The sequence below is a fragment of the Motacilla alba genome, chromosome 1A (assembly GCF_015832195.1).
Source record: "Motacilla alba alba isolate MOTALB_02 chromosome 1A, Motacilla_alba_V1.0_pri, whole genome shotgun sequence".
Taxonomy (NCBI): domain Eukaryota; kingdom Metazoa; phylum Chordata; class Aves; order Passeriformes; family Motacillidae; genus Motacilla; species Motacilla alba.
The window spans coordinates 54,229,261-54,255,862 of record NC_052031.1 but is presented as its reverse complement, the minus strand read 5'-3'; the positions used below and the strand labels follow the sequence as shown (position 1 = coordinate 54,255,862).

The following is a 26,602-nucleotide window of genomic DNA, read 5'->3' as shown; positions in this document are numbered from 1 at the left end:
AGAGCAGGTTTAGATGGATATCAGAAGAAATTCTTCCCTGTGAGGATGGTGAGGCCCTGGCACAGGTCACAGGTTTTCCAGAGAAGCTGTGTGGGGCTGCCCAATCCCTGGCGGTGTCCAGGGATTTGAGCAATCTGGGATAGCGGAAGCTGTCCCTGCCATTGGCAGGAGGTTGGAACAAGATGATATTGAAGTCCCTTCCAACCCATTCTGTGGTTCTATGAGTATCTGAAAATATTCAGGAACTAAGACTGAAAGAGCAGATGCTTGTTCATCTTAAACAAACAAGGGTGACAGAAATAGGATATTATGTTGTATTATGCTGAAAATAGGACAAAGGGATTCCCTGTCTTGATCCCTGAAAGATAAAATAAGAAAAAAAAAAAAAGAGAGAAAAAAAATATATACCACATAGCAAGGAGATTTGTTTGAAAACTGCTAGAAAAGCTTGTTAGCAGTCCAGATAGAGAAGTATTAGAGTAGATTACCTAGGGAGGAATTGAAATCTCTACTGCTGGATTTATCCCTACACAAGGGATGGCCCCTCAAGGTCCATTCCAGTCTTATTTTATGATTCTAAATTCCTAATTCTTCAGTTTGTGCTGAGATTTGTCTGGCACTCCTTCAATTGTCATAAGCAAAGGATTCTTGCTGATGGCATAGTTCCTGTGCACAGACTTTTACTACTTCAGGCCTCTTCATCACAGGACCTCACAAACCTATAGATTCTTTCACAGCATTTTGCAAATATTAAGCTAAACATGAGGATTTTGTACTGTGAGTGATGAACTTGAATCACAAAATCACAGAATCACTAGGTTGAAAGAGACTTCAAAGATCATCAAGTCCAACCCATGCCCTGACGCCTAGACCATGGCACCAAGTGCCACATGCAGTCTTTTTTTAAACACATCCAGGGATGGTGCACTCTACCATCTCCCTGGGCAGACCATTCCAGAACTTTATGACTCTTTCTATGAAAAACTTTTTCCTAATATCCAACCTATATTTCCTTTGACGCAGCTTAAGACTGTGTCCTCTTGTTCTGTCAGTTGCTGCCTGGAGAAAGAGATCAACCCCTACCTGACTACAACCACCTTTCAAGAAGTTGTAGAGAATGATATGGTCACTCCTGAGTCTCCTTTTCTCCAGGCTAAACAGCCCCAGCTCCCTCAGTCGTTCCTCACAGGGCTTGTGTTCCAAGCCCCTCACCAGCCTCATTTCCCTCCTCTGGACGTGCTCAAGCATCTCAACATCCTTCCTAAACTGAGGGGCCAGAACTGGACACAAGGTGTGGCCTCAGCAGCACCAAGTACAGGGGAAGAATGACCTCCCTTCTCCTGCTGGCCACACTATTCCTGATACAGGCCAGGTTGACATTGGCCTTCTTGGCTACTAGGGCACACTGCTGGCTACTAGGGCACACTGCTGGCACCTTTCCTGGGCTTCTTTGTTCTTAAGGGCTGCTTCCCAAGGAGCTCTCTGAATATGTCTCCTAAATAGGCCAATCAGCCGGCTATTGATCAGTGCCCCCAGGTCCCTTTCTGCCTGGGAACTGTCCAGCCACACTGTCCCCAGCCTATAACGCTTCAGGGGGTTGCTGTGGCCAAAATGCAGGACTCGGCACTTGGATTTATTAAACTTCATCTTATTCAACTCTGCCCATCCATCCAATCATTCCAGGTCTCTCTGCAGAGCCCTCCTACCCTCCAACAGATCAACACATGCTCCTAGTTTAGGGTCATCTGCAGATTTACTAATGAAAGACTGAATCCCCTCATCCATGTCATCAATAAAAATATTGAACAGAACTGGCCCCAGCACAAACCCCTGAGGGACACCACCAGTGACTGACCACCACCTGAATGCACCACTGTTCACTACCACTCCCTGGGCTCAGCCATCCAGCCAGCAAAGAGTGGTCCTGTCCAAGCCGTGTGCTGCCAGCTTTTCCAGAAGAGTGCTGTGGGAGACAGCATCAAAGGCCTTGCTGAAGTCCAGGTACACAGTATCTACAGGCTTTCCTGCATCCACCAGACAGGTCACATGGTCATAAAAGGAGACCAGGTTGGTCAAACATGACCTACCCCTCCTAAACCCATGCTGGCTGGTCTGATATCCTGGCCATCCTGTAAGTGCTGCATGATGACACTCAGTATAAACTGTTTCATTAATGCTGCTTGCTGGGTTATGGGGGTCCCCAGACGAGCTGCATTAGAAACCAGATAGCTCAGTCCTGTATGGAACTGCCTGTCCGAGTTCCCAAGCAGTTCCCAGCCGCAGGCTACCTCAGCAAGCTTCAGTGATATCAGCACTTTAGTGATTATCAGCTCATTTGTGATTTCAGCTCTTAGCTTGCAAGGTGCTGCAGGCAAACGCAGGGCAAGAGAGGAGAAAAGCCGTGTGAGGTTCCACAGCAATGTCTTTATTGATCTTCTGTGAAGGTCTCAGGGACAGCTCTTCTGCTGAACTGGGCAGAAGTTGGGGTTTATATAAGGTATGGGGGGATTGGAAATTGTCCAATCATAAGGATTAAAGGAAAGTGACTCCACTCTCTTTAGTCAGGGTTAGAAATTAATCTTTGGATGAGAGTCACTAGAGCAAATCAAAGGATGAAACTAAGAACAAAATTAGGGGCATTTTAAATACCAATAAACAAGTATATCTCATTTTCAGTCGGTTCAGGTTATGTCTGGAGATCTCATGGCTCATTGGAAAGCTCTTTCTGAAGAAACCCACACCATTTTATTGTTTTGAAACAGCTCTGTTGGTGAGCACCTCGAGCTCAGGATGATGTACCTAAGGCATCATAGATGTCACCCAGACCTCGATGCAAAAATTGCTGATGGTACTGTGACCTGTGGCTGTCATCATCACAAAGAATTCATGTTACACATAATGAAGTAACATGACAAAGTATTTATTCAGTGTCATTGTGTTATTGCACATTGTACAATGGTAGATGGGCATTCTCAGCAAAACATGATCTGCTTATAAGCCTTTTCAACATTCATTATTAACTTCAGAGTGCTGAACAGTAAGATATAGGTGACGATTTCCTAAATAAACATTGATACTCAAAACTGTATCAGTTACAGTCCTTTATCCAAACACAGCCACAAACTGCATTGGGCTGGAGAGCACTCATGAGAAATCTATACATCAATGCTTATATAATACACATCTATAGAATAATTAACACAGTAAATTAGCCCAGGGAGAGGAGACTTACCTCTTCTTCTTCCAGTCCAGTTAGATCCCAGAAGTAACTCAATCTCATTTGCAAACGCTTCCATTGTTCAAGGAACATGGTAGCTTTAAAAGAAAGTAAACAATTTAAAAAATGATAAATCCAAAGACTTGTGGTAAACATTTGTGTTACTTATAACCTTCAACTATATTTGAATCCCATTATGCTAGACCCTTTAAAATTAAGAACTAAGAAACAGCCTCAGGCCCAATTTTAACGAAAGAATTCAAGCAAAGCAGAAGGACAATAATTACTGTCTTTTAAAAATAAAATACAGAAAGATGGAACATGGGTTGTCCAGAGCCACTGTTAAGTTCTTGTCAGGGAATGGAACTGAGCCCATAACTGCGGGTATCCATGGAAGACATCATCTCTCCTAATTCATCATGAAGCATTGTATGGTAGGTTTAGCCTGCTACTGAAATAACTAGCATCCCCAGCAAGATGTAGAAAAAGATATTTTGAAATATATTACAGTGGTGTAGTTAAATGCTTTTTACCGTTATAGACATGGTGATTTTTCCCTAAAGGGCTGGCCTCTGGTTCAGCCTCCTGCCTCTCCTTTTTTTACTAATAAGAAGGAACAGATATTTTAGTGCTGTTTCATATTTACATATATTTCTTCTGGCTGTCCTCTATTGCTGTTTCCTCAGTATAGCCCTTCTAGTTGCTCCTAATTAATGAACTTAACAGATTTATTAGAAATAGCACTTAAATATCTTGGGTTGTGGACAGGTATTTTCTGATAACAATACCAATACTAAACAGGTACATGCCAACTAAAAACACCAAAACTCTACCAGTAAAGGCTGTACCTATAAAAACTGGGGACACTGTTTTCCATTTTATTATGCTTCACCTCACATTTTCAGTGGGTGAAAAGGGTAATTATAAAAACACTGTTAGATCACAGCAGTGTTTATATCACTTTGAACATCTTGTAGATAACCCCACAAGATAGACAACAGTGGAAAATCTGATCAGCTTCTCTTGACTGCATCTACACTGTCAGGTAACACTGAGAAAAGTGGGAACACTGTGAAAATAACCTGGCTCCTACAAGTCACAATCTATCCCAACAGCTAGCTGCAAACATTTTCTTCACAGGTATCATCCCATTATATAAGAAATAAATATCATTTAAAGACAGGACTTGCAGCACACTGAAAGCAAATCGGACATTAAGCAATGAAGTTGCTATCTTTTTTCCTTCCTTATAGAAGAGAGAACATATAAAAGCTATATTTAGCATGGTTTGAAAATTTAAGGGCTTTTAGATATCCTAAATACAAAAACATTTGGTTATTTTATAGGGCGCTATTACTCATTCCATTCTTTTCTATTAAACAAAAGCTCAGTTCCACATTTAGCTCTATAAAAATGTACTTGGCTTGATGCAGCAGCTGCTCTGAAATCAGCACGTCTGAGCTGACTTACACCAGCAGAAAAACTGAACTGACAGAGGGCAGGTTTGGATCGGATATTGGAAAGAAATTCTTCTCCATGAGGATGGTGAGGCCCTGGCACAGGTTTCACAGAAAAGCTGTGGCTGTCCCATCCCTGGAAGTGTTCAAGGCAAGGCTGAATGGGGCTCTGAGCAACCTAGGATAGTGGAAGTTGTCCCTGCCCATAGCAGGGCAGTTGGAACTGAATGAGCTTTAAGGTCCCTTCCAACCCAAATAATTATTTGATTCTGTAAAATTTCTAATAAAGGCATCTGACACTGAAATTTAGTGCCAGAACACCAGTGACATCAATGTCAGTCAGCCAGGCATTACTGTGAATATGGACACTTGCAGCAGGACTGCTAGAACCACAAAGATACTTCACGAGGAATCAGGATCAGCTACTACAACTTGATTCCTTTGGAGATATTAACCATAGGAAGCCTTCTGCTTTCTAAAGAATGGGAGAAGACAAGCAAGACAAAAGAATTCCAGTGCCCAACACCCTCACAAAATTAAGCCGGCCCAGATCACCACAATTTGCTCTTTTAAATATACAGCTGGAATAGGTGTGTGAGTGAGCTCTGCCATTCAACAGATTGAGCTCTAGATATAACCAGCACAGCTTCTAATAGTAGGGCAGCAAAATTTCGTGTAATATAATAGTTACTAGGAAAGCAGGGCAGAGTTAGTAAAGGCTCCATTATTTTGCTTTGCTGGTCTTCGTGTGCGCCGGCTGCATTTTCTTGAACTGACAAGCTCAGTTATCATGGTCCCAAGAACAGACTTTTCTAATCTGTGGGAAACAGTTTTTGGAGGAGGCTACAGCTCTGAAATAACTTTGTTATTCTTACATGCCTTTTTTAAAAAGCAGTGTATATGGAACTTTTTGTCCTGTTCTGTTCCATAGCAGATTCTACTAATTTGTCTTAGTGCAAGGATATATCAACATTTTCTTTTGCACATTGCATTGCTGATACTAAAATACAATTTTTTGGATGAGGTTCAGTGGCAATTGTCATTTGCATGGATGTCAGTTTACAGTAGAGTTTCTTTGTCAAGAAAATTATATTTTATTTATCTTAAGCTTCACAGCAGCAGGTGACACTTAATCTGCCACTCTACCCTGTAATCTGAAGTAGTAAAATGAATTTTTTTGAGAGTCTATAAATTAATCCTCTTTTTTCTATTTCTCAGTCATAATTCTCTCTAACGTTTGCTCTAGGACTTCCAGGAACTGGTAAATAAATGCTTCTTGCTTCCATGATCTGTTCTGTCTGCAAGCTCCTTAAAAATCTTCTGCTGTCCTCACCCAATGCCAAGCCACCAATTAGTCCTTTCTAAAACAAGCTGTAAAATCGTAATAGGCTTGCAAAGAATAACACACTGGTTGCTGAGGGATGGCTATAACAGAGTAACATATTTGCTCAGTTTCATATTAAGAATGATAATCTCATTTTGGAAACAATGAATAGGGAAATAAAAAAAATCATTTTACAGTAGCAATAACACATTTAACTTCCACAATAAACAAGCTGTAGAGTAAAGGAGAGCATAACACCAGCAAAAATTCATGCAAGCACAGTACACACGCTTTTTAGGGCAGAGGTGTGGCCAGAAAAATAGGAGTAATACTACAATGCATTCATTCATGTTTATCAAGTGTTTTGATATTCTCATGGAGACAGGGATATTTGCCATTAAAGAAAAACAAGCTTGTTTAAATGGGATATTCTCAAATATACTATAATTTAAATTATAATAGTCCCATTGCTCTTGAATCCCATAAAGTTTTGATAAAATTATATGACTGAATTGTCCCACAAGAAAGTGGGACCGTGCTTAAATTAGACTCTTTCAGCTGTCTGCACCATACCAATCCTCAAATATATTCTGGCCCCAAATGCAGAAGGTATTAAATGGGTGTGACATGTTGATGGAAAATGAAGAAAAATTAGCAAATACATGGCAAAGTTTAGAAGTGCCATTAACAGCACAACGTCCTCTGTGGAGAAAATGGCCTCAAGATGTGCCAGGGGAGGTTCAGGTTGGACTTCAAGAAGAATTTCTTCCCATTGGCATTGGAAGGGGCTGCCCAGGGAGATGGAGGAGTCACCATCCCTGGAGCTGTTTAATAAACAACTGAACATGGCACTCAATGCTCTGGTTTAGTTGACAAGGTGGAGATCAGTCAAAGGCTGGACTTGATGATCTTTTAGATCTTTTCCAGACTTGATAACTCTGTGATTCCTAACACGGGAGTAGAGGAAGAAAGAACTTTTTTTCTTCTCTGAACTACACAACCCCATTTATTCCAGAGCTTGCTGTTGACAGAGATATTTCTTTCCCCAGTCTCAATGCAGACAGCTCTCCCTGGCCTTCTGAGGATTGCCAGCTTCCAAAAGTCATAGGGATCCCATTCAATCAAACAGCACTTTGTTATGCTATGAAAAGTCCAAACATCAAATGCACTGTTAGCTTGCAAAGCAATACTCACCCCAGAGAGCCATAAAGATGGAGAAGAAAACTGTGGCAGGGTTGTCAAACAAGTGACTTGCTCGAGCAGTGGCACAGGCAGAGCTGAGGTTCCAGTAATCACAGAACTTGTCACACAGAGGGCACATGGTGAAGGCATTGCGTTGGTCACACATCTCTTTGCTGTGACAGACAAGGGCACAGGTTCCTCTGAGTATCCCAGCTCAGAAACTGATATTGAGCAGCACAGTACAGCTATTACAAGCTGTCTGCAATATCTGTGGCCTGCCCTTGCAGATAGCAGGTGCTGTGTTTCTTCAAGGTTCATTGCCATGGATAGTAATTTTTTTAACCCTTATAGGCACCTTACCAACAAGAAAATGATGCAACACTCAACCAGACTGATCACTGCAATGTATTAGTGAGTTAAGGAAGACAACATCACTGAAGACTAAGGTTAACCACCCTAAAAAACCAAAATTCAAACACAAAAGTGGAGTTTGCATCTCTGCAGTCAAGTTATGTGATTTGATACAGATCAGATTTAAATCGCTGAAAAGAAAGACTGAAGTGGTCTCAAAGGAAATTCAGTGCTGTTGTCAAAATACACATTTTTTTATGTGGTGGCACAAAAATATGATAGAAAATATTTTTTACAGATTTTAAGATCTTTACTGTAAGGTTGTTATTTTGATTCTCGGTCTTATTTGCTATGTATGTATTCAGTTTCTAAAACTCTTTGAAAAAAAACATTATCAGTGTCACTTTAATAGGCCAAACACTTCTTGTCAGGGCAGAGAATGCTTTCAGTATTTTCCATGAGGTTTGGATATGAAAGTCTTTCATACCTGCACAGTCTCACTTAGGTGAACTGAGTAGTGCAAAGCTCAAATGTCCTTGCCAGGATCATGAGCTGGGCTGCCACATTATTTCAATGATAGCTGGTATATGGTGATTATGATTGTTCCCATATGGACTATCCTGAAATAGATTTTTCCTTATGATTTCAAATTAAAAAAAAGGACTATTCAAGCTCTATTATGAATATGTTTATATTATATGGTTTGAAAAGCATGCCGCTGTTTCCAGCTCTCATGCTGTTACAGTAATTCTCTGTTTCAAAAGGCAGCAGAGGGTGCTGCAGATACATCTCAGCCATAAATCTCGCTGGAGTTTAAATGTTAGCACAAGCTTTCACCCCAACAAGCACCAAGATTTATTCAGATCAAGCTAAGAAAACAGCCCCTGCCTCAGATATGGTGCTTTTCATCATTTACCTATCAGTAACCTTGTCCTACTGCAGTGATTTTAAAAGCTTACAGTTCAGGGACTGTCATGAGTGTGATCAGCATACAAGTACTGCAGTGTCTTGTCTCCAGCAGAAGTCGAACACAGATAAGACAGAGAAATTTTTTTTTTTTTCCACTGGGAATCAGACATTAACATCATGGTATCACTTTGGCAGTCTTTGTGTAGTGTATTCCCCTCAGGACACACAAAACTCGACATTATTTTGTGTCTAGAAGGGGAATACAGTAAAGACCAAATACAGAATCACAGAATGGGTTGAGTTGGAAGGGATCTTAAAGCTCATTCAGTTCCATCTGCCCTGCCATGGGCAGGGACACCTTCCACTATCACTGGTTGCTCAGAGCCCCATCCAACCTGGCCTGGAACCCTTCCAGGGATAGGGCAGCCACAGCTTTTCTGGACAACCTGTGCCAGGCCTCTCCACTCTAACAGGAAAGAATTTATTTCCAATATCTGATCTAAACCTGCTCTCTGTCAGTGTGAAGCCATCCCCCCTTGTCCTGTCACTCCAGGCCTTGTCAAGAGTCTCTCTCCCTCTTTCCTGTGGGCTCCCTTCAGGCATCAGAAGGCCCCAGTGAGGTCACCCCAAACAAAAACTTCTCTTCTCCAAGCTGAACAATCCTTATTCCCTCAGCCTTTCCTCCCAGCAGAGCTGCTCCATCCCTCTGGTCGCCTTGGTGTCCCTGCTCTGGCCTGGCTCCAGCAGCTCCCTGTCCTTCCTGTGTGGGGCTCAGCAGAGAGGGGCAGAGGGGAAGAATCACATCCCTTGATCTGCTGGCATTTTCTAAGTCTTGTAACTATTGTTTATCTTACTTGTACAAATGGTCTGATTTTAATGGGAATCAAGTGTTCCAAGAGTCGTGGACAGTGTTTGCATTAATTTTGGTGAGTTTTAGATAACAACTTTCTGATTGAGCAGTGAGCTATGTGCACTCATAAAAAGCTAATTAATATCTTAGATAATGAACTCAATACAGTGGACTCACTGCACATTTCTGTTTCAGGAAGTGAGACACTGACCAATCAAATAAATTTATGCCCTTCAAATACCTCTTCAATGCCCTGTGTTTGTAATGCTCGCAGGGTTTGTAATTACACATCACTGCTCTTCAGACAACTAAAACCAGTTCTCACTACAGATTAATAAGAAAAAGCAGTCTTATAATTTTCAAATAACAAACCATGGATCACAGATAAGCTTACCTAGGGATGTCACTTTCAATGGTTATACATCCATATAGAAATACAATAATCCCAACTACTGAAGATGGAATGAGGAATTCTGTGTATAAACCCAGCCATGCAAAATAAAGTCCTATCTTTTCTCCAAAATACTTCCTGTAAAAGAGGGGGAAAAAAAAAAGAAGAAAAAGCACATGCCAAGGATATAATTTTAAAATGTGTTTTACAGCTACTAAACAGACCCAGAAAGTTAAAATACAAATTGTGAAACACATGAATGAAAACCCTGAGGATCTTGAAGACAATATGAACCAATGATGGGGATGATTTAGGCATTTGGTAGTTTGCGCCTCTCTGTTCTGAGAAGTTAAAGATGGTCCTGGATCATTCTCCTGAGCTGAAATTAAGCAGGTATCATTTTAAGACATAATATCTGTTCAGAGAAAACTGTGGTCTTTGCATCTCTTAAAAGAAGTCAGTGAATTAGGAGAAAACACTGGAAAATACTTAGTGCCTCAGAGGAGCACATTAATTTTTACCTCTGTAGTACTCCTGGATTCTGTTAGTGAGAGTCATAGAAATAACATCTATGGTACCATACTGACAACATCCCCATACATGTTAAAAGATGACTAATCTGGAACTGCTGCTAAAGGAGGAAAGTTTACTTGCACACTTAGCACTGGCTTTTTAGAAAGAATAATTTTGTCAGGTTAACAGCCCCTGGACAGCTGGTTAGAAAAAACAGTGTCTGTTCTGAAGAGCAGCCCTTTGAAGATGTTGATAAATAAGTGGTAGAACTCAGTCCAGCATCTTCATGAATTGTCTCCATCTCTCTGCAAGCATCTCAGGAACCCCAGGGCAGCCCCGGGTCAGCAGACAGCAGGGGGGCAGCCCCAAAGCAGCCGACAGAGGGGGGAACACTCTCTTGTGCCCTGAAGGTACTGATGGCAGCTAGGCTAGTTACCTTTGCAGCAGAAGAGATGCTAGAGACATTGGTAGACAATAAAAAGGCTGACTCTCACCAAGGTTTATTCAGAGCTCCCAGGGGGGCCCCACACCTTAGTGGTACCTCTTGCTCAGAGCACTGGGAGCAATGCCAAAGTTACATTTAAAGGCAGGGGGGAGGAAACTGAAGGTAGATACATTTGCTGACCAATAAAGACCCTCCAGGGATGAAACCTTAGGGAATGGACATTTGGGATAGCGTATACGATAATACTTGGGGGGCTGACTCCTGGCCTCGGACAAATCACTTGACGACTTGGACCAAAAGTTCTAGATAGAGGGGATGGTATTCTGAGTGATTGACAGAGAGCCAGGGCAGGGATTTGGGGATGATCTCAACAAAGGAGAATGATTACACAGGTAGAGGGAGGGGGTACAATTTGGGGTAAACTACTTGGGAAAAATAAGGGCATATAAAAACAAAACCATTACAAAGTATTACAAAGTATGAAATCATTCCAATGTGCAGTTAGGAGTGATTACAAATATTGCAAAACCCGAAGAGCTTCATAGAACTCAAGAATTCACCAAAATTTAGATGAAAACCAACACGTTAAAAACATTTTACAAGCCAGAGAAGAAGATGGGCTGTGTTGTACAGAGAGCAGCTAGAAAGAGAGCACTCAGGGCATGATATAGAGTGTGAGTCAGTGAGACATTTACACTTTGATAGCAGCAAAAATTAAAATAAATTCATGTTATTGTGTCTAATAAAAGAAAGACAACCTCCTCATAAAGGTTGAGCACGATCCCAGTTTGAGATTTATTCTGATGCCATTTACCTTAGGGAAGTTTTATCCAAGTTCAGCACCCCAGATTTATATCATTCCTACTGAAAATGCTTAAATGAGATTTTAGGAGGCCCAAACTGAAATTTTCTACTCCAGAAGTTGGGTCTAAGGGCCAGACATGCCACAGGAGAGACAGGTCAGGAGTGCAACCATGGCAGAGAACCAAGGGACAGCAAGACTAATCTCTACAATCACTTCCATCTCAGATGAGGTGGATAAGGGAAGCAACAGTGAAGGATTTTTATTACTACTGATCCTGCTGTTCTCACACCATCGCAGCTGCAGCTAACTCCGCACTTCCAGGCTCTCCCATGGAAAACTGGCAGTGCAGTCCTGCCTATTTCAGTTTTGCCTTCCTTGAGTGCCTCTATTTTCTCATGTCTAACCAAACTTGCTTATGCTTTAGAAAGGATGCATGTAGTCCTTAAGGGGAAAGCACAACAAAAGCATTTTGAGGACATACACAGACAGCATTATCTTTAATGGGGGGGATGCCATCCAGAAGCTGGGAAATTTCAGGAATCTTCAAGGAAAGGAGTACAGCCCCTGTACCTGATGCTGTAAGGTACCCTCAGCATACAAGCCATATACTGTGGCACTGCCCTCTGACCTGGCACATGCCAAGTAATTTTGGTGGTAATTATAAGAAGCTTTCCTTTATTTTCACCTTTGAAAATAAATATATATTTTTAATATACCTTGTTTGTTAATATACTATGTTGTTAGTATAGTTTGTTTAATACACACATTTTAATACACTTTTTTTTAATATTAAGTGAGAGAAGGAATACTTGATTGAAATATAGAACTAACCAGAAGGCCTAAAGCTTTTCTTCAAGCCTCTTGTGTAAGTCAACAAACAGCAGCAATGGTGTTGGAACAGCACAGGATAGAGGGAAAATCCATTAGCTCGCAAATTTCCTCCTGAGACTGGGAAGTGACAACCTTAAATTTGACACTAAAGCAGGAAAAGGAGGACCAGAGGGAGATTGTCCTGATTATATCTTCTTACTGCTTCATTGTTTGTAGAGATGGGCAATGGGCACAGCTAGTAAAGTGTTTCAAATAGGTCAGAGCAGGCACAAAATATTGTCCACAATCTAAGTTGTTCAAAACTCTCTGTTCTTGTGACAAAGGGCCATAGATTAGCACAGAATGAGTTCAAATGACAGCAGCACTAAAGAGTAGCTGATCAGGGTCAGGGACGTTGAAATTTATGGCTCAAGAGGCTTGCCCTCAAGTTTTTAAGCCTTCCAGTGATAAATGTGACCTGTAACCTATAAAGTGAAGGGTTACTATTTGTATCCATGCCAAAAGAAAGTGAGAAGGGGTCAACAATGTCCTGGCAGTATGGAAAAAATGTGGTTGCCAAGAAGAAAACTGCACTGTGTTTGGTGACTTAACTGTTTGGAAAAATGAAAATAATTAAGATGCTGTGCCCAAGCTCAGTCCACCAATGTGCCAGAAAGTGAAATAATCTAAGGAGAAGCAATGACAGAGCTTGGAAACACATTTAACAACTTAGATGTGAGCTTATCAAATCAGGAGAACACAGGACATAGACATGTCCTTTCTCTGACACATTTCAAGAACTCTTCTCTGGCTCCTCTTAATAGCAGTCAAGGCTCTGCAAACACCTGTGACCCCCTGTATCAACATCTACTGCAGGTGCTGCTGGATTCAGTAGTAAATGAACAGAGAGGGGGAAAAATATGTGCTTCAAGGGTAGAAGAAGATGTAAGTCAAGAAAAAGTATTTTTACAAGTTTTTATATATTTACACCAAGAACTTGGCAAGTTCTCTCATTTACATTGCGATAAAACCAGTCTGATTTTATTATCCTACAGGAATTATCCATGATTTATGCTGGCATGGCAAAAGAGGAGAATTGAGACCAGAGTCTTGCCCTACACCTCAGTAGCTAATTCACATCTGCCTCACATATATCCAGACAAAGCTAACGACTAATCCTTTCCAAAGTGTGCTCATGGATACTGCAGAATGTCACAAAAAAGTGTGCCCCTGGCATTGTGTGAGCTTTATTTCTGCATTAGGGAAATGCCCCTTTATACACACATATTCCATGGAGGCAGGGGTTATTCCCAAACTAAAGGGCAAATGGCTTTGATCAAGAATGTGTACTGCTCATATCAGGAGCTGCACCCAAGGCTTTGGTTCTGTGTGTTGATACATCATAAGGTGAAATTTTGTGCTTTTCATTTTAGAAGACTTTATAAAGGCTGGTTAAATGGCCACCTACTGAAGTACTGAGTTCTCATGAACAAGAATCATGTCTTTAAGAAAAGATTTGGTAAAATTACCTATAACTCCCAAACAAACTGGACAAAAGCTGCTCTTCCAGCAGATTATCAGAAACAGCATTAAAAAACTCCCAACAGCAGCAGCAACAACAGCCACCTGTAGAAAGTGTATTCCCTCCCGGAATTAGAAGTGTTGAGAAGGCCACAGCAGAAACATTGGCTCGGTTCCCTCTGCTTCGTCCATAAAACACTTAAACTAGACATCTGCAATACACTTTGATCTGGTTGCAAAACCAACATCAAACAGAATAACTGATTATTAAACCCTCTGCTCACACATTGGTCACAGTGTTCCCTGCCAAGCTGTGCAAGGTATAAATAGACTAAGGTTTGGGGAAGGGGGGAGAAAGAGAGAAGGAAAAAAACCCTTCAGTTTTGACTCTGTGAAAACAAGTGTGGGTACCTGAAATGTGAATAAAGCACGTGGTGACGTGGTGCATGACACATGCTGGAAAGAATTCTGGAGACGTTCAGGAACAAAGCTAAGAAAGCAAGGAAAATGCATGGTGGACATTGAGTCACCTAACCAGGAAATCGGTGCGGAATTCTTCAGTTTTTAAATTTCCACAGCCCACTCTAGGCCAGCTGTCACTTCATGTCTCCATTTCATTCCACCAGCCATTTGGTCGAGGAGCCATTTAGGTGCAGTAGTTTCTATTTAAAACGAAACTGGTTCACAGCTGCCTCTTGGGTAGGTTTCCCCTGTGCAAATGGTCAACCAAGTTACACATATTATTAATGCCTTCAAAATAAACTTATTTGTACATTTTGGTGGTGAAATTCTGGTGTTTCTGCTGTTGGGGAGAAGGACAAGCAGTTTAGTTTCATGTCAGAACATCTTTACTGCCAAGGCTAGTTTAAAACTTATCTTTCCCTGTCCGGGTGCATATTCCCTCTCTGACCTGCAGCAACAGCCCCCAGGAGCACATTATTCTTTCAGGGCCTTTTCAACCAGAATAAAATGAACCATTATGCTGCAGGTAGAACTCTGACTACCCTTAGAAAGTGAGAAGCAATTTCTAGCACATGGTAAGTTCAGAACACAGATATTTCATTTGATTCAGAGATAATAGTTCCCACCATCTGAAGTTTCCATCTCATAACTGCAGACTTCTCTCAGAAAGACTGCTGGAGTATAGATAAAGCCCCAGTCACTACAAGACCATCAGGAACATTGCTGAACACCCCAAGATTTCACTCCAGGTAGAGCTGACTATTTAGCTGACTAAACTTTTCTGGATTTGCTCTTCTTTCTTTGCTTGAAAATTTTCTCAGGGCAAGATTCAAGAATTTATTACAAGCATCTGGGACACCTGGGTGGAATTACTGCTCAGCAGCAGCACTGAGGCTGCTGTGCATCCAGAGATCTTGGAGATTTCCACCAGGGTTGTGCCTGACAGCACATATTCCATCCAGGCAATCTCAAGAAGAAACATATCAGTGCTAAATCCAGAAACACAGAGAGTGCACCAAATGGAGCAATATGGAAGCCAAGAAAAGATCCTGGCAGAAGACAATCCCCCTTGGAACAACATGCCAAGGGACTGAAATCTTTTCTTATTAAAATTTTAAGAGGGAGAAAAATAACAACTACAGAAGCCCAGATTAACTGCAATGCATCTGACTTTGAGGTAGGGAAGAAAATGTCCTTTAGAAAGGCCAGCTCATTCTGCATACAGAAAACAAAGAAAGGAGACTTTGTCCAAGGTAAAAGCACTTATTATTCCTCTATAATGGGCATAAAAATAAAAAATGTCCAGTAGAGAGTGATTAAAAGTGTGGTTTTGAATGGAGTTTAGAGCCTGACCCTTTTCCCCTGAAAACAGAATGAAGAAATGTGCCACCACAGCCATTAATCAAGCCCTTTTCATTAAAGTTCTTGTTTGAAAACATTACCTAACAAATATTTGCTCTGTCCTCCAATGGTATAAAAATTTGGAGTCAAACTTACCTAAATTACAGATATATTTATCTTTCAAGGCACTGTGGAATTTTAATTGTGATTCCTTATAGGAGAAAAAAAAAACCTTGGTCAAAATATTGCAACTCCATGGAGAGCAGAAATTGCGAATTTTACTTAGAGGTAAAACTGTGTTTTTCCCTAGTTTTTTGACTCTTAAGATAAATTACTCTTCAGCAGAGTAGCAGGGAGAAGCTGATGTTGTGGAGGAAGGTGACATTAAAATTCTCAAATTCTAGTGGATTCAAATACCATGGGGAAATATTATTACTCATAATAATATTGATTATGATAATAATTAATACTAATAGTCAGGATTTGTGTATTAAATGCAATTTAAAATAGCAAAGGGCCAAACCTTATCTTGAAAAGAAGTAAAACTAGGACAAACCACTCTCTAAGCCTCACAGATTCATGAACTTATGCTTCCATTCCAAGAAATTGTCAGAATATAGCTGAAAGTGCATAGCTTGTGGTGATGCATTATAAACTGAAAAAAAGCCTTTGTTTACTGAATGTAGGAGAAAGAACAATAGAAGCAAAATAAGTAGACATGTAATGTGTCAGAGACAGAAATTAAGGCTGACAACTGCCAAATGGATAAGCGAACAACACGATGCTCGGTAGTCAGAGGCACTGTAATTGTATTCACCTCTCTGTTCTGGGACAATACAAAACTTCATAACAGCTTTGAAATGATTAAGTGCCTGATTACATTATTCTGTTGATGTTTCTTGTCATGTGCTCAGCGTAAAAAAGTTCTACATGTCCCAGAGCCTGCAGAAACTGCAGCACACCATGCTCAGGGAAGGCATTATCAACTGGAGCAATTCAGTGTCACATCCAAGAATTCATGCATAAGACAACCCATGGACACTCTGCCTCTCCTCACCTTTCTTTAATTCACTCTCTTTATTTAGCATTTTTTAGAAAGTCAGCAACCTTCCTAACCTAGAAAATTAAAAATCCATGGCTACCTGAGGCTAATTCAAAGCTAATGAAAGTCAATCAGAGCTCACCTGTGAGGAAGGAAGTTTCATTTTATAAACAATTCAGGGCACCAAGTGACACTGTATATAAGAAGCAATTCATTCAGTTATACAGATAATATTTTCTCTATAAGAAACAAATACAAATTAGGAGTAACCTATTTCATATGAATCAGCCTTTCTTTTGGACTTCCTTTTAGGAAAGGGGGTTACTTAGTCTTTTACTTCCTATTTTTTTAGTACCTATCACAACTTGCTGTTTTGTACTTGAACAAATGTGAGGTCATTGCATCTCATCACTTCCCTAATCTCCAGTTTCCACAAGATAATTTTCGTGATTTTATTCATCTCATTTAACAAGAGTTTGAACCTCAAATACCGGCATCTTTTCCTAAATATCTCTAATTTATAATAACTAATATTTCATTAGAGTTTTCTTGCTTTTCAAGTTAATATAGCTAACCCTTACTGCAGGGCCTGAATTCATTTCATGTATTTATTTTAGTAAGTACGTCCTTGTTAGCACTTACACAGTGTTACTGCTGTCAGACACCATCTGGTGGCTAATAAACAGATGTATCACTTCCAATTAAAAACAAGTATAAAAAATTATCTTTCAGTCACCTTGGTGGAAGGGGATTGAGTCATGGAATACTGAAGCAAACTGGACATCCATATGTCTGCAAGTCCTGATGGGATGCACCCACAAGGGCTGAGGGAGCTAGCAGATGTCATTGCAAGGCAGCTCTTGATAACCTTTGATTTATGGTGGAAACTGGGAGAAATGCCCAAAAGCTGGAGGAAAACAAATGTGACTCCCATTTTCAGGAAGGGCAAGAAGAAGGACATATGGAACTACAGGCTAATCTACCTCACTCTTATTTGTGCCCATCAACTCTTGTCACAGGACACAGCTGAGAAGAGCCTGGTTCCATCCTTTTCTTACCCCCTGCTCACTATGGCATAAAAATCTAAATTTTCTGCTCTCTGAACTGACTGTGGAAGTTCATAGATTTGCCATATTGAAAGCTTTCCTTAAGCTTGTATTTTCCCGGCATAATTTTTATGTGGTGCCCAGTTCTGATCTCTTCCCTTGTGATCCTGGTTTTGTCCAATGCTAGAGAAGAGTTACTGGATCAGACAAAGCCATGGCCTGTCCTAATATCACTTATGGACAGAGAGGATCCTCATACAAAAGATCTTAGCATGGGGGAACACCCTTAAACCAGAAATGGGTTTGTCTTGACCTCTGGTCAGCACTCAGGAGCCAGAAAAAACTTTCTCTCTGCCAGTAAGCCACAGCCAGAACCTTCTACAGAAATAAGACATTAAGAGCAGCTCTACAAGAAAAATAAGCAGACCTGTAGCCACCCAAATATAGCAGCTGTTTTCTACTCCCCGCAGTTCCGAGCCACACACACCTCTAGATTCCTACAAATATTCACATATAGGTAAATAGTTAAATGTGCACAACTTCTGTTTCCAAATATGGCCTCTCACCTCTGTCTTTTTTTCCTCCACTTTGAAAGAAGAAACTTTCATTTCCTATCAAAATACACTGATGTCACATCCAAAGACACCTTTTGGGTGGGACATATCAGTCATGTCCATTCAAAAATAGAAGTTTCTGGCTGTGAAATTTAGGCATCATTCAGACACTACTGGACTTGGCCTGAGATGGTTCTTAACACAACAAAAACTGAATTCTAGCTGCCTACAAAACTCCACAGTCAAAGGGGGAGACTCCAGGAAGTTGTGCAGCAACCTCAGTCATCAGAGACTTGACTTTGCAGTCCTGATGAAGAAATACACATCTTCTGCTGGATCTAGCTTTTGAAACTCCCATTGCAGAAGGGAGGAATCTGGGTGGTAATGAAGATCCTAGTGCTCAGACAGTGATCTGAAGGCTGGGAATTATGTTTATCAGAAAGCAGTGATCTGGTTTTCCTCACCACTACAATCCAAACCTACTGGTTTAAAATTCCATCTCTCATACAAGCAACAATTAATAAGACCAAGCCCTTGCCAAAAGAGACAGAGAGAAACACTTCCTACAGGACTGGCAAAGTCTGTGAAATGCAAAGCTGTAAATAAATCATCTCACTCCAGTCACAGGCCTGTATCCAGAATAATTCAATACAAATTCCTTGGTGATTTAAGCACCATGAGTAAAACCCCTCTGCTTTGCAATAAACAATAGATGGAGCATTTGGGTAAGGCCTGTGATGAGAAGTTCCAGTGAGGGGAGGGGAAAACTCCCTACAACTCAGCTGAAAAGTGCTGTCCTAGCATCAAAGATGTCCTAGCATCCTAAAATGCAGAACATTTTCATGGATGTACGGCATGATAATAAAGGCCATTCATAAATAAACTGGGGTTGTGGGGGGTAATGAGATCATGGAAAGGGAAAAGAGATATAATTATGGGGAAAGTGTTGATTTTTCACCAGCTCAGACTCTGCTCCAGAGTCCCACATGCTTCTGGCTCCCTCCAGGAAGCTCTCTGCTGTAAAATCTGGCAGGAGGGACGTCAAGGATGAGTGGATGCTGGCACAGCAGTTCCCCCTGCACCTAGAGCTTTAATGATGATCAACTGCAAGCTGGACTAATCTCATGTTGGGAAGGAATCCTCACTGTAGAGATTCTTGGAGCTATAAAAAGATGTTTGCCTCAAAGGGCAGTAGGGTAACAGCAGAAGATATGCTCAGATTATTGCCTCGGGCCTGTGCTTGGCAGAGCTTTGGAAAGGAGCTGGATGGACAAGTGCCAAAGATACTGTAGAGCTCATGGGCATTTTTCTACTTAGTGCTGTGTTTGCTCGATTTCTGCACTTTCCCAGGCTTAAAGCTGTTCTCTCTTTTTCCTAACACAAGAATTCCTTGCAGGCAGCCTCAGTATCTTTGTGAACATTGAAGATTTCCTGCTAAGGACAGTCAGGAAAGAGTTGTAGGTGCATCAGAGACAGTTGTTTGGTCCCTGTGAGATAACCACCAGATGGTACAGGGGGGTTTCTGCCAAAGTGATTCCATTCCACACAAAAAAAAAAAAAAAAAAAAAAAAAAAAAAAAAAAAAAAAAAAAAAAAAAGGAATATTTGGTGAGATTAATTTGATTAATTTGCAGTAATAACAGAGGAGGGACAGAGAAGCTGAGGAATTAAAGCATACAAAAGAATCTCTACTTTGAGGATCAATAACTCCAAAGTTATCATAAGCAGTGACTGAATAACATTTCCTCTGGGACTGGGCATCACAGACTTTATTTTCAAGTCCTGAGAATTCTAGACAGTATGTGGAGCAAAAAAGATTTGAAGATGTGACTGCAAATCATGGTGGTGAACAAAGAAGTCATTTGTTCAGGCATTAGACAGGATAGATGGGCTCAGCTGGGGCAAGCTGTACAACAAATTGATCTTAAACACATTTTTACAAAGGAAGAAACACTTCCTTTGTGTTCCTCCTAAAATGTTTAGCAGAACATTTAGCAGAACATTTTAGCAGAACCCCCCTGTTCTTATTTTATCTCTCTTTTAAAACTACCCTAAGTAGGGTAAGCAGATACATCCAGGTTTAGGGGTTTCTTGGTGAAGATTGATGAAAGAAGCAAAAGGTTAGAAGGCAAACCAGTATTGACAATTTGGGTGCCTGATTGCTTGCATTGAGCACTGTCCTATGCAGGCCACAAGATACTCAAAGAGAAGGCAACAGCTTCCAGAGCTGAGATGGTCAAACTTTGGATCACAGGTCTGTCACAGCTTTAAAAACTGCCAGGAGAAGCAAGCTCCAGGCTTTAGAAACACAGCATTCATGGCAGGAACAGGGTGGGACTGGGGATGCTCAGTCAAGAGCAGGTTCAACATGGGTACACCACAATGAAGGGCCAGAATTCATTACACACCAAGGTGAAACAATTTTCCATACCAAAGGAAAACAGAGTTAAAGATAGGAAGGAGAGAATATATTAGCTAGACAGTTTGACTAACAGAAACTCCCGAGTTTTGATTTATGTTCTATACACTATAAATAATATTGTAGTTAACACGCTTTCCTACCTGCTCCTGCAAAAAGAGTTATTGTATACATAGTCTCAATTTTACATGTCTTCCCAGTTTCAGGCTTTAGAGCAAGAGGCATTTGGAGCTTTGAAAGTAATCACACTATAGATAATGTAGCCTGTTAGTTACTAAGAAATTTGCTGAAGTTCTAGAAATAGGAAATAGAAATTAAAATATGAAAAACCATTAGAAAATGAGCTGGGGCCTTATAGAAGCAGTGATATTAAAATAAGCTCCACCACGATTAGAAATGAGCCAACTCTGTTTCATTTTCCTGGGGTAAGGTAATCTTATATTAATTGATCAAGAAATAAAAAAGTGACCTCCTCGCTACAAGGATGATCTGCTCCTGGAATTTCAGTTCCTACTTGCCTTTCCAGCTGCAGGTACTTCAAGATGTCCATGAAGAGGAAAACATGACAGTTTTCCATGAGTTCAGGTTTTATCTCAGAAGGAAAATCATCTCTTTATGACACTTCAACCTTAGATTACTTCCTTCATCTGTAATTTAGAGCTCCAAAGTTATAAATGTTGCATTACAAATGGAAATAAAAATTCATTATAAATTTCTACTGCACTTCTTACACTTGTGTGTATTTTCTTGATTTGATAGAAGTCATCAGAGGTGTACTGCTAAAAGACAAAAACGATGACTGTAAATAAGATCAAGGAATATTTGGTCCAAAGAGGGGGAAAAATTTCCTGAAAGTGGTGCAGTGTTGGAAGAGGTGAAGCTCTGTGATCTCCATCCCAGGAGATTTCAAAATGCATGAGCAATTTGATCTGGCTTTCAAGCCAGCTCTGCTTTGTGCAGAGAGAATGTCTAAGGACAACCTATTAATTCAAAAATCATGTTGTTAAAACTTTGATTAATATTCAATAGCATATAAAAATATAAAACCTGTTTACTTTATGCAAGGTCATAGAACTCTTAGGGAGCATCTTCCCTGTCTCTGGATCAACAGTAGCATCACATCAGAACTTGCTAAAAACTGAGTTTAAACTCATCTTCATCTGAGAAAATAAAATAAAAAATAGAAGAAAATCACTAAGCCACAGACATTTTTATAGCCTTTTTTTATATCATGGTGCAAGGATTGAGAGGAACTACTGTTGCTAAGTGCATTCCTACAAAAAAGTCGCACAAGAGAAACTCCTCTCTAGTGAAAATCAATACTGAAATTAGGATGACAGAAAAGGTGTGTTACAACAGACAAACCTCCAGAGCTCTGCACATTCTAAACCTGCAGCTTTCATTTTCTACTTTTTATTATATCGCTCAGGCCTTCTTGAGATGACTGAGGTCCAGTACTTTTCACTCATCATTTTCAGTACTTTTAGCCTAAGATATCTGCTAGCAAATAATTCATTATTTGTCTCTCAAATAACTGTTTGTAGTCCTCTTCATGTGAGTTAAAAAGAAATAAACAAAACAAATTGAAATTCATCTTTGGACATTCATACACTTTTGAAAATAAAGCACTGAATTAGGCAGACTGTGTTTCAAACAATGCATTTTTATATCTGGGTGTGCACTGAGAGATGAGGTGTTGTAATAACATCTTACAAATCAAACTTCAATTCACACTATATTACTTGCACAATCTGCAATATGTATTTCCTTAAAGTCTTTAAGTGAAATTGTTCTGCTGTAGAATAGAAATATGTAACATGCACTGTGCTCTTATTTGGTGAAACCTTCCTTACTCACAGCTGCATTTCCTTGACAAAAAAAAATTTCAAAATTGCTTTTTCTTATAGCCCAAAGCAGTCCACAAATCCAGAGAAGGATATTTTTACAGATTAAGAGACAGGAGTGAATGGAGTTGTTGGTGAATATTATAATGGTCCTTTATTTCCTTCTGTTATTAAGACCTTTAAAATTGTCCAAGACTGACTGTGCAGTTAAATTCCCTGAGGATTACAGACATTAGAAGAGAATCCCGAGTCTGTACCAAGAGTGAGTATAACAAATACGTGGTTCCTGTCTTTGGTGTAAAATCATCTGGGAACTGGCAACAACTGTGTGATCAGAAGGAAGGTCCCGAGGCACCAGGAATAACCTATTATAATTCTACAGTGCCATATCGAATCTTCCAGCATAGTCACTTGAGTTAAAGAATGACTTTCAGTTGGCATTCCTACTGAATAAGAGTGAAACAGTAATAGTTAAAAATATTATATATACATATATTATATAAATATATATATAAATATATATAAATATATAAAAATATATGTCAGAGTCTCCCCTAGGTCAGGGTGACCCCGAAAGGTGGAAAAGTCTCTGCTCCAACCCATGATTTCAAAGAAAGACTCAATTGTCTTCAGTTGTCAGTTTCAAGGTTGTTTATTGTATGTTATCTAAAAGATTTTCTCCCTGAGCTGCTGTGGTCCGTTCAGCAGGTCAGACAAAGGCACACTCTCTGCCCACAAGGCTGGTGTTGTCCTTTATTTTAAAAATTACGTGTACTGTATTTACAATTCTGTTTTAATAGCTATTACTTATGTTAGACAGTCAGCTTTTATTTTAAACTAATCTAAAAGTGCTAACATTATCATGAACATGGAGGTTAGGAAGGAGAAAGGAGGAGGACAGGGCACACTCAAATTCCTCCATTTTAAAACTCCTGACTCCCATGTACAAAACCTAAACCCCTTTGTACAGAGTCCAAAACTCCCTTGTACAGCGCTCAAAGAGTTTTCTCTTCACCTCATGATTATTTCTACTATAATACTTAAACTTTTGTGACTTGTAATTCTTCATACAGAGTTGGTAATTTGCTCCGTGGGCTAAGATCGAAACCCCACGTGTCTTTGGCTGCATGCCAGGGTCTCAGAGCCCCCTGCCAGCGGCTCGGGCTATCTAGGGCACCCAGAGGGGTGTCCTGGGCTCCAATAAATATATTATCTAAATATATACATATATTATATAAATAGTTAAATATAATATATATACAGTTGCAAGCTGTATTTAAAAATTAGCCATGCACTTCAACAGAGTTAATGTATTTGAAAACAGCTGGCAGGAAAGGCTTTAAGTAAAAAGGAAGATAAATGCTGCTTCATCTGTCCATCAAAGCCTGAGTTTAAACTTAAGTTACATCAGAAAAAAAACAAAAACAAGAACAAAAAAACCCCACGACAACAAAAAAAAAAAAACCAAAAAAAACCAGTGAGTATAATCTAAGTAGTCTAAGAAAAGAGGGTCACAGTAAATTACAAAAAAGCACAAAGTGTGACTGATGTCTGCCAAGGGAATAAGTATCCACATCAAGGCTGAGCTCAGATACCCCCATGGCACAAAAGTGAAGAAATCCACTTCACCAGCAGAAGGAGAGAGATGGCCATTCTCCAGGTACATCTACACTAAAGCTCTAACATTAGCCAGGAAATAAAAACCACATTTATTTTAGTGGTAACAGTCAAACTTGCAGTCAAGCAAAATATGGAAGATAAAAGCAAGAAAAGTCATCTCTGAGAACAATGAATTGCACATGTCTGGTCTTCTTTTTGTTGCTCACAGAAGTTTAAACCACAGGATTTCTATGAAATCATATCAGCCCAGTGAAACATTATAATGGAGACAGGAAAATACAAATGAAGATGGAGTGTAAGCAGATGTACCTCATGTACCTCTATTTTTAATTCAGCTGAGCTGCCAGGTCTGCTAAAACTTGAGAATTCCTCTAGCCAGTGACAGTTTAGTTTAACACTGGTAATATTTACCAACAACACAGCAGGTGCTGTAATCTCATTCTGAGTTTACCTGTTCCACACAGGAGTTTGTCCCACAGTAACTGCCATACAATAGGTAAATAAGTTTTGCACAAAACTTTTGAAGCAAAAAAAGGAGGAAATTTCAAAGCCTTGCAGAACCTTAGTAGGGTTTGATAGTCTCACTACTCCTTGCCAGTTTGCAACATCTTGCTCCCAAAAAGGAGCAGTTCCACTCGCAGTAAAAGTCAGTGCTTTACTCTTTGAAAAACTACATGCAGTACTTCAGCTTTAGGTCAAAATAGAACAAATTATATTACAAAGCTTATTGGCAATCCATATTACCAACAGCAGCTTTTGCAGGCAATCACATAGAGGCAGATCACATAACAAAAATGGTTGGAGTTTGATTATTCAAAAGACAAATAGTAACAATTATCATCTTTCTTATATATAGAAATTATTTTAAAACAGATATTTGTTGAGGGGTTTTTTAATTTCTTCCTAGGTAGACATCTTATAAAAGAATATTTCTAGTCAGCTGTTTACTCAATATTTTTTTCTTTACTTAGTATTTATAGTACAAACAAAATACAATACAGCAAAAATTGTTCTGGCTTTCTTTTAGTTATTGTGGGAAATACTTTAAAATCATGTCTGGTTTGTTTTGTCTTATTTTAGAGCCAACATCTTCCATGTTTGTAAAGATAAAATTTATAAATATTAAAAAAAACCAAAAACAGACCCTGGGAACATATATGGATGTGTTCAGACAGATAAAACTTGTAAAACCAGGAGTAAAAAAATCAAATCAATCTCAAAACTGTCAAATATTTTTTCACTGATTCATGATGTGAACACCAGCTTCTGATTATTCGCCAGATTTTGTGACTATACCCTCCAATAAAAATTCACCAATGTAAATGGCAATTCGTCTCCTTTGAACAAGTCAATACCTACAAGACACCAAAAACAAGTATGACATTCTTCCAGGAAAAAGCACTATCCAAAAGCATAGGTAACAAAGGTTGAATGGACTTTTGTTATAGTAAATTATTATCAGAGCCACAAAAAAATAAGTGAGGACATGATTTTCAATGTTCTGATCAATCCAAGATTTCATTTCCTGAAGTAAGCGGAAATGAATTAATCCGCATCACCTCAGAAGCAAGTCCCTTGCTGTTTTATGTAAGTCCACATTACCTTATGAGATCAATAGGCTGAAACTTGTAAAACACTCCATATCTTGCCCATTCTTGATACAGCAACTAAAGAAAGAAAGAAAAAAAAAAAAACAACTGAAAATTAAATTGAAACAAGTTATCCCTTCTGTTTTCACAAACATCTTGTAAGAGCTAAAAATATTTGCTGCACTCCTGGGGCTGATAAACCCAGTAGAGCCCATACAAAAGCCACTTGTGTCCCCATGCTGGGGACATCACACAAGGCCACGTCTGCTGTTGGACATGCAGATTCCCCCCACCACTTACAGAGAGCTCAAAGGAAAGACCAGATTCTACAGAAACTTCTTGCAGAGGGAGGAATCCAGCTGGAATAGGAGCAGGAATAAAAGAAAACCTTGCAGGACCTGGGGTAGATTGACCACAACACACGCAACTGCAACAGGTAAAGAATTTGGGATAGTCTTGCTCATACCCTCTTTCATTCCCATGGTTTATGGGACACAACTTCACTGAAGAGGATTGTCCTGGCTGCCATAAGGATATTTGCAAATGAATACTTGTTCTTGCCTATTCAAAATCACCCCTTGCCATTACCCCCAAGCATTACCTACAAATTTTTATTTATTTCCATAAATAATTATACTAATAAATGCATTCACTCACATATACAAAAGAAGAAAGTTAAAACTATTACGTTCCTAAAATCCTCCTAAGGCTGCTTTGAACACAGCTGCAGAATGGAATTTGAAGAGCAAAAAGAAAACTCTGTCTAAAATAGCATTCCATTTAGGAACAGGTACTTTCTGTAAGTTTATAGGAATTTTCTGATCTGCTTCTAATAATAGGGATGCTGCTCTAGTATATGACAACAGTGAATTTCCCATGTGGGTTACAAAGCCCTCATGGATTTTTTTAAT

General features: G+C 39.7%; 1 protein-coding gene across 2 annotated transcripts in view; it reads right to left on the bottom strand.

The window, feature by feature from the left end:
* ANO2 (anoctamin 2) overlaps window positions 1-26,602 on the bottom strand; it is a 146,978-nt gene that overhangs the window by 83,027 nt on the left and 37,349 nt on the right. For both annotated transcript variants that reach the window (XR_005258835.1, XM_038153088.1), the window contains exons 10-13: window positions 25,705-25,769; window positions 9,685-9,819; window positions 7,193-7,353; window positions 3,233-3,315 (exon numbers count right to left, since the gene is read on the bottom strand). Coding sequence is in view for 1 of the 2 variants with exons in the window: in XM_038153088.1 (XP_038009016.1) it covers window positions 3,233-3,315; window positions 7,193-7,353; window positions 9,685-9,819; window positions 25,705-25,769 (444 nt within the window). In the remaining variant the exon portion in view is untranslated. The remainder of the gene's footprint in view (window positions 1-3,232; window positions 3,316-7,192; window positions 7,354-9,684; window positions 9,820-25,704; window positions 25,770-26,602) is intronic.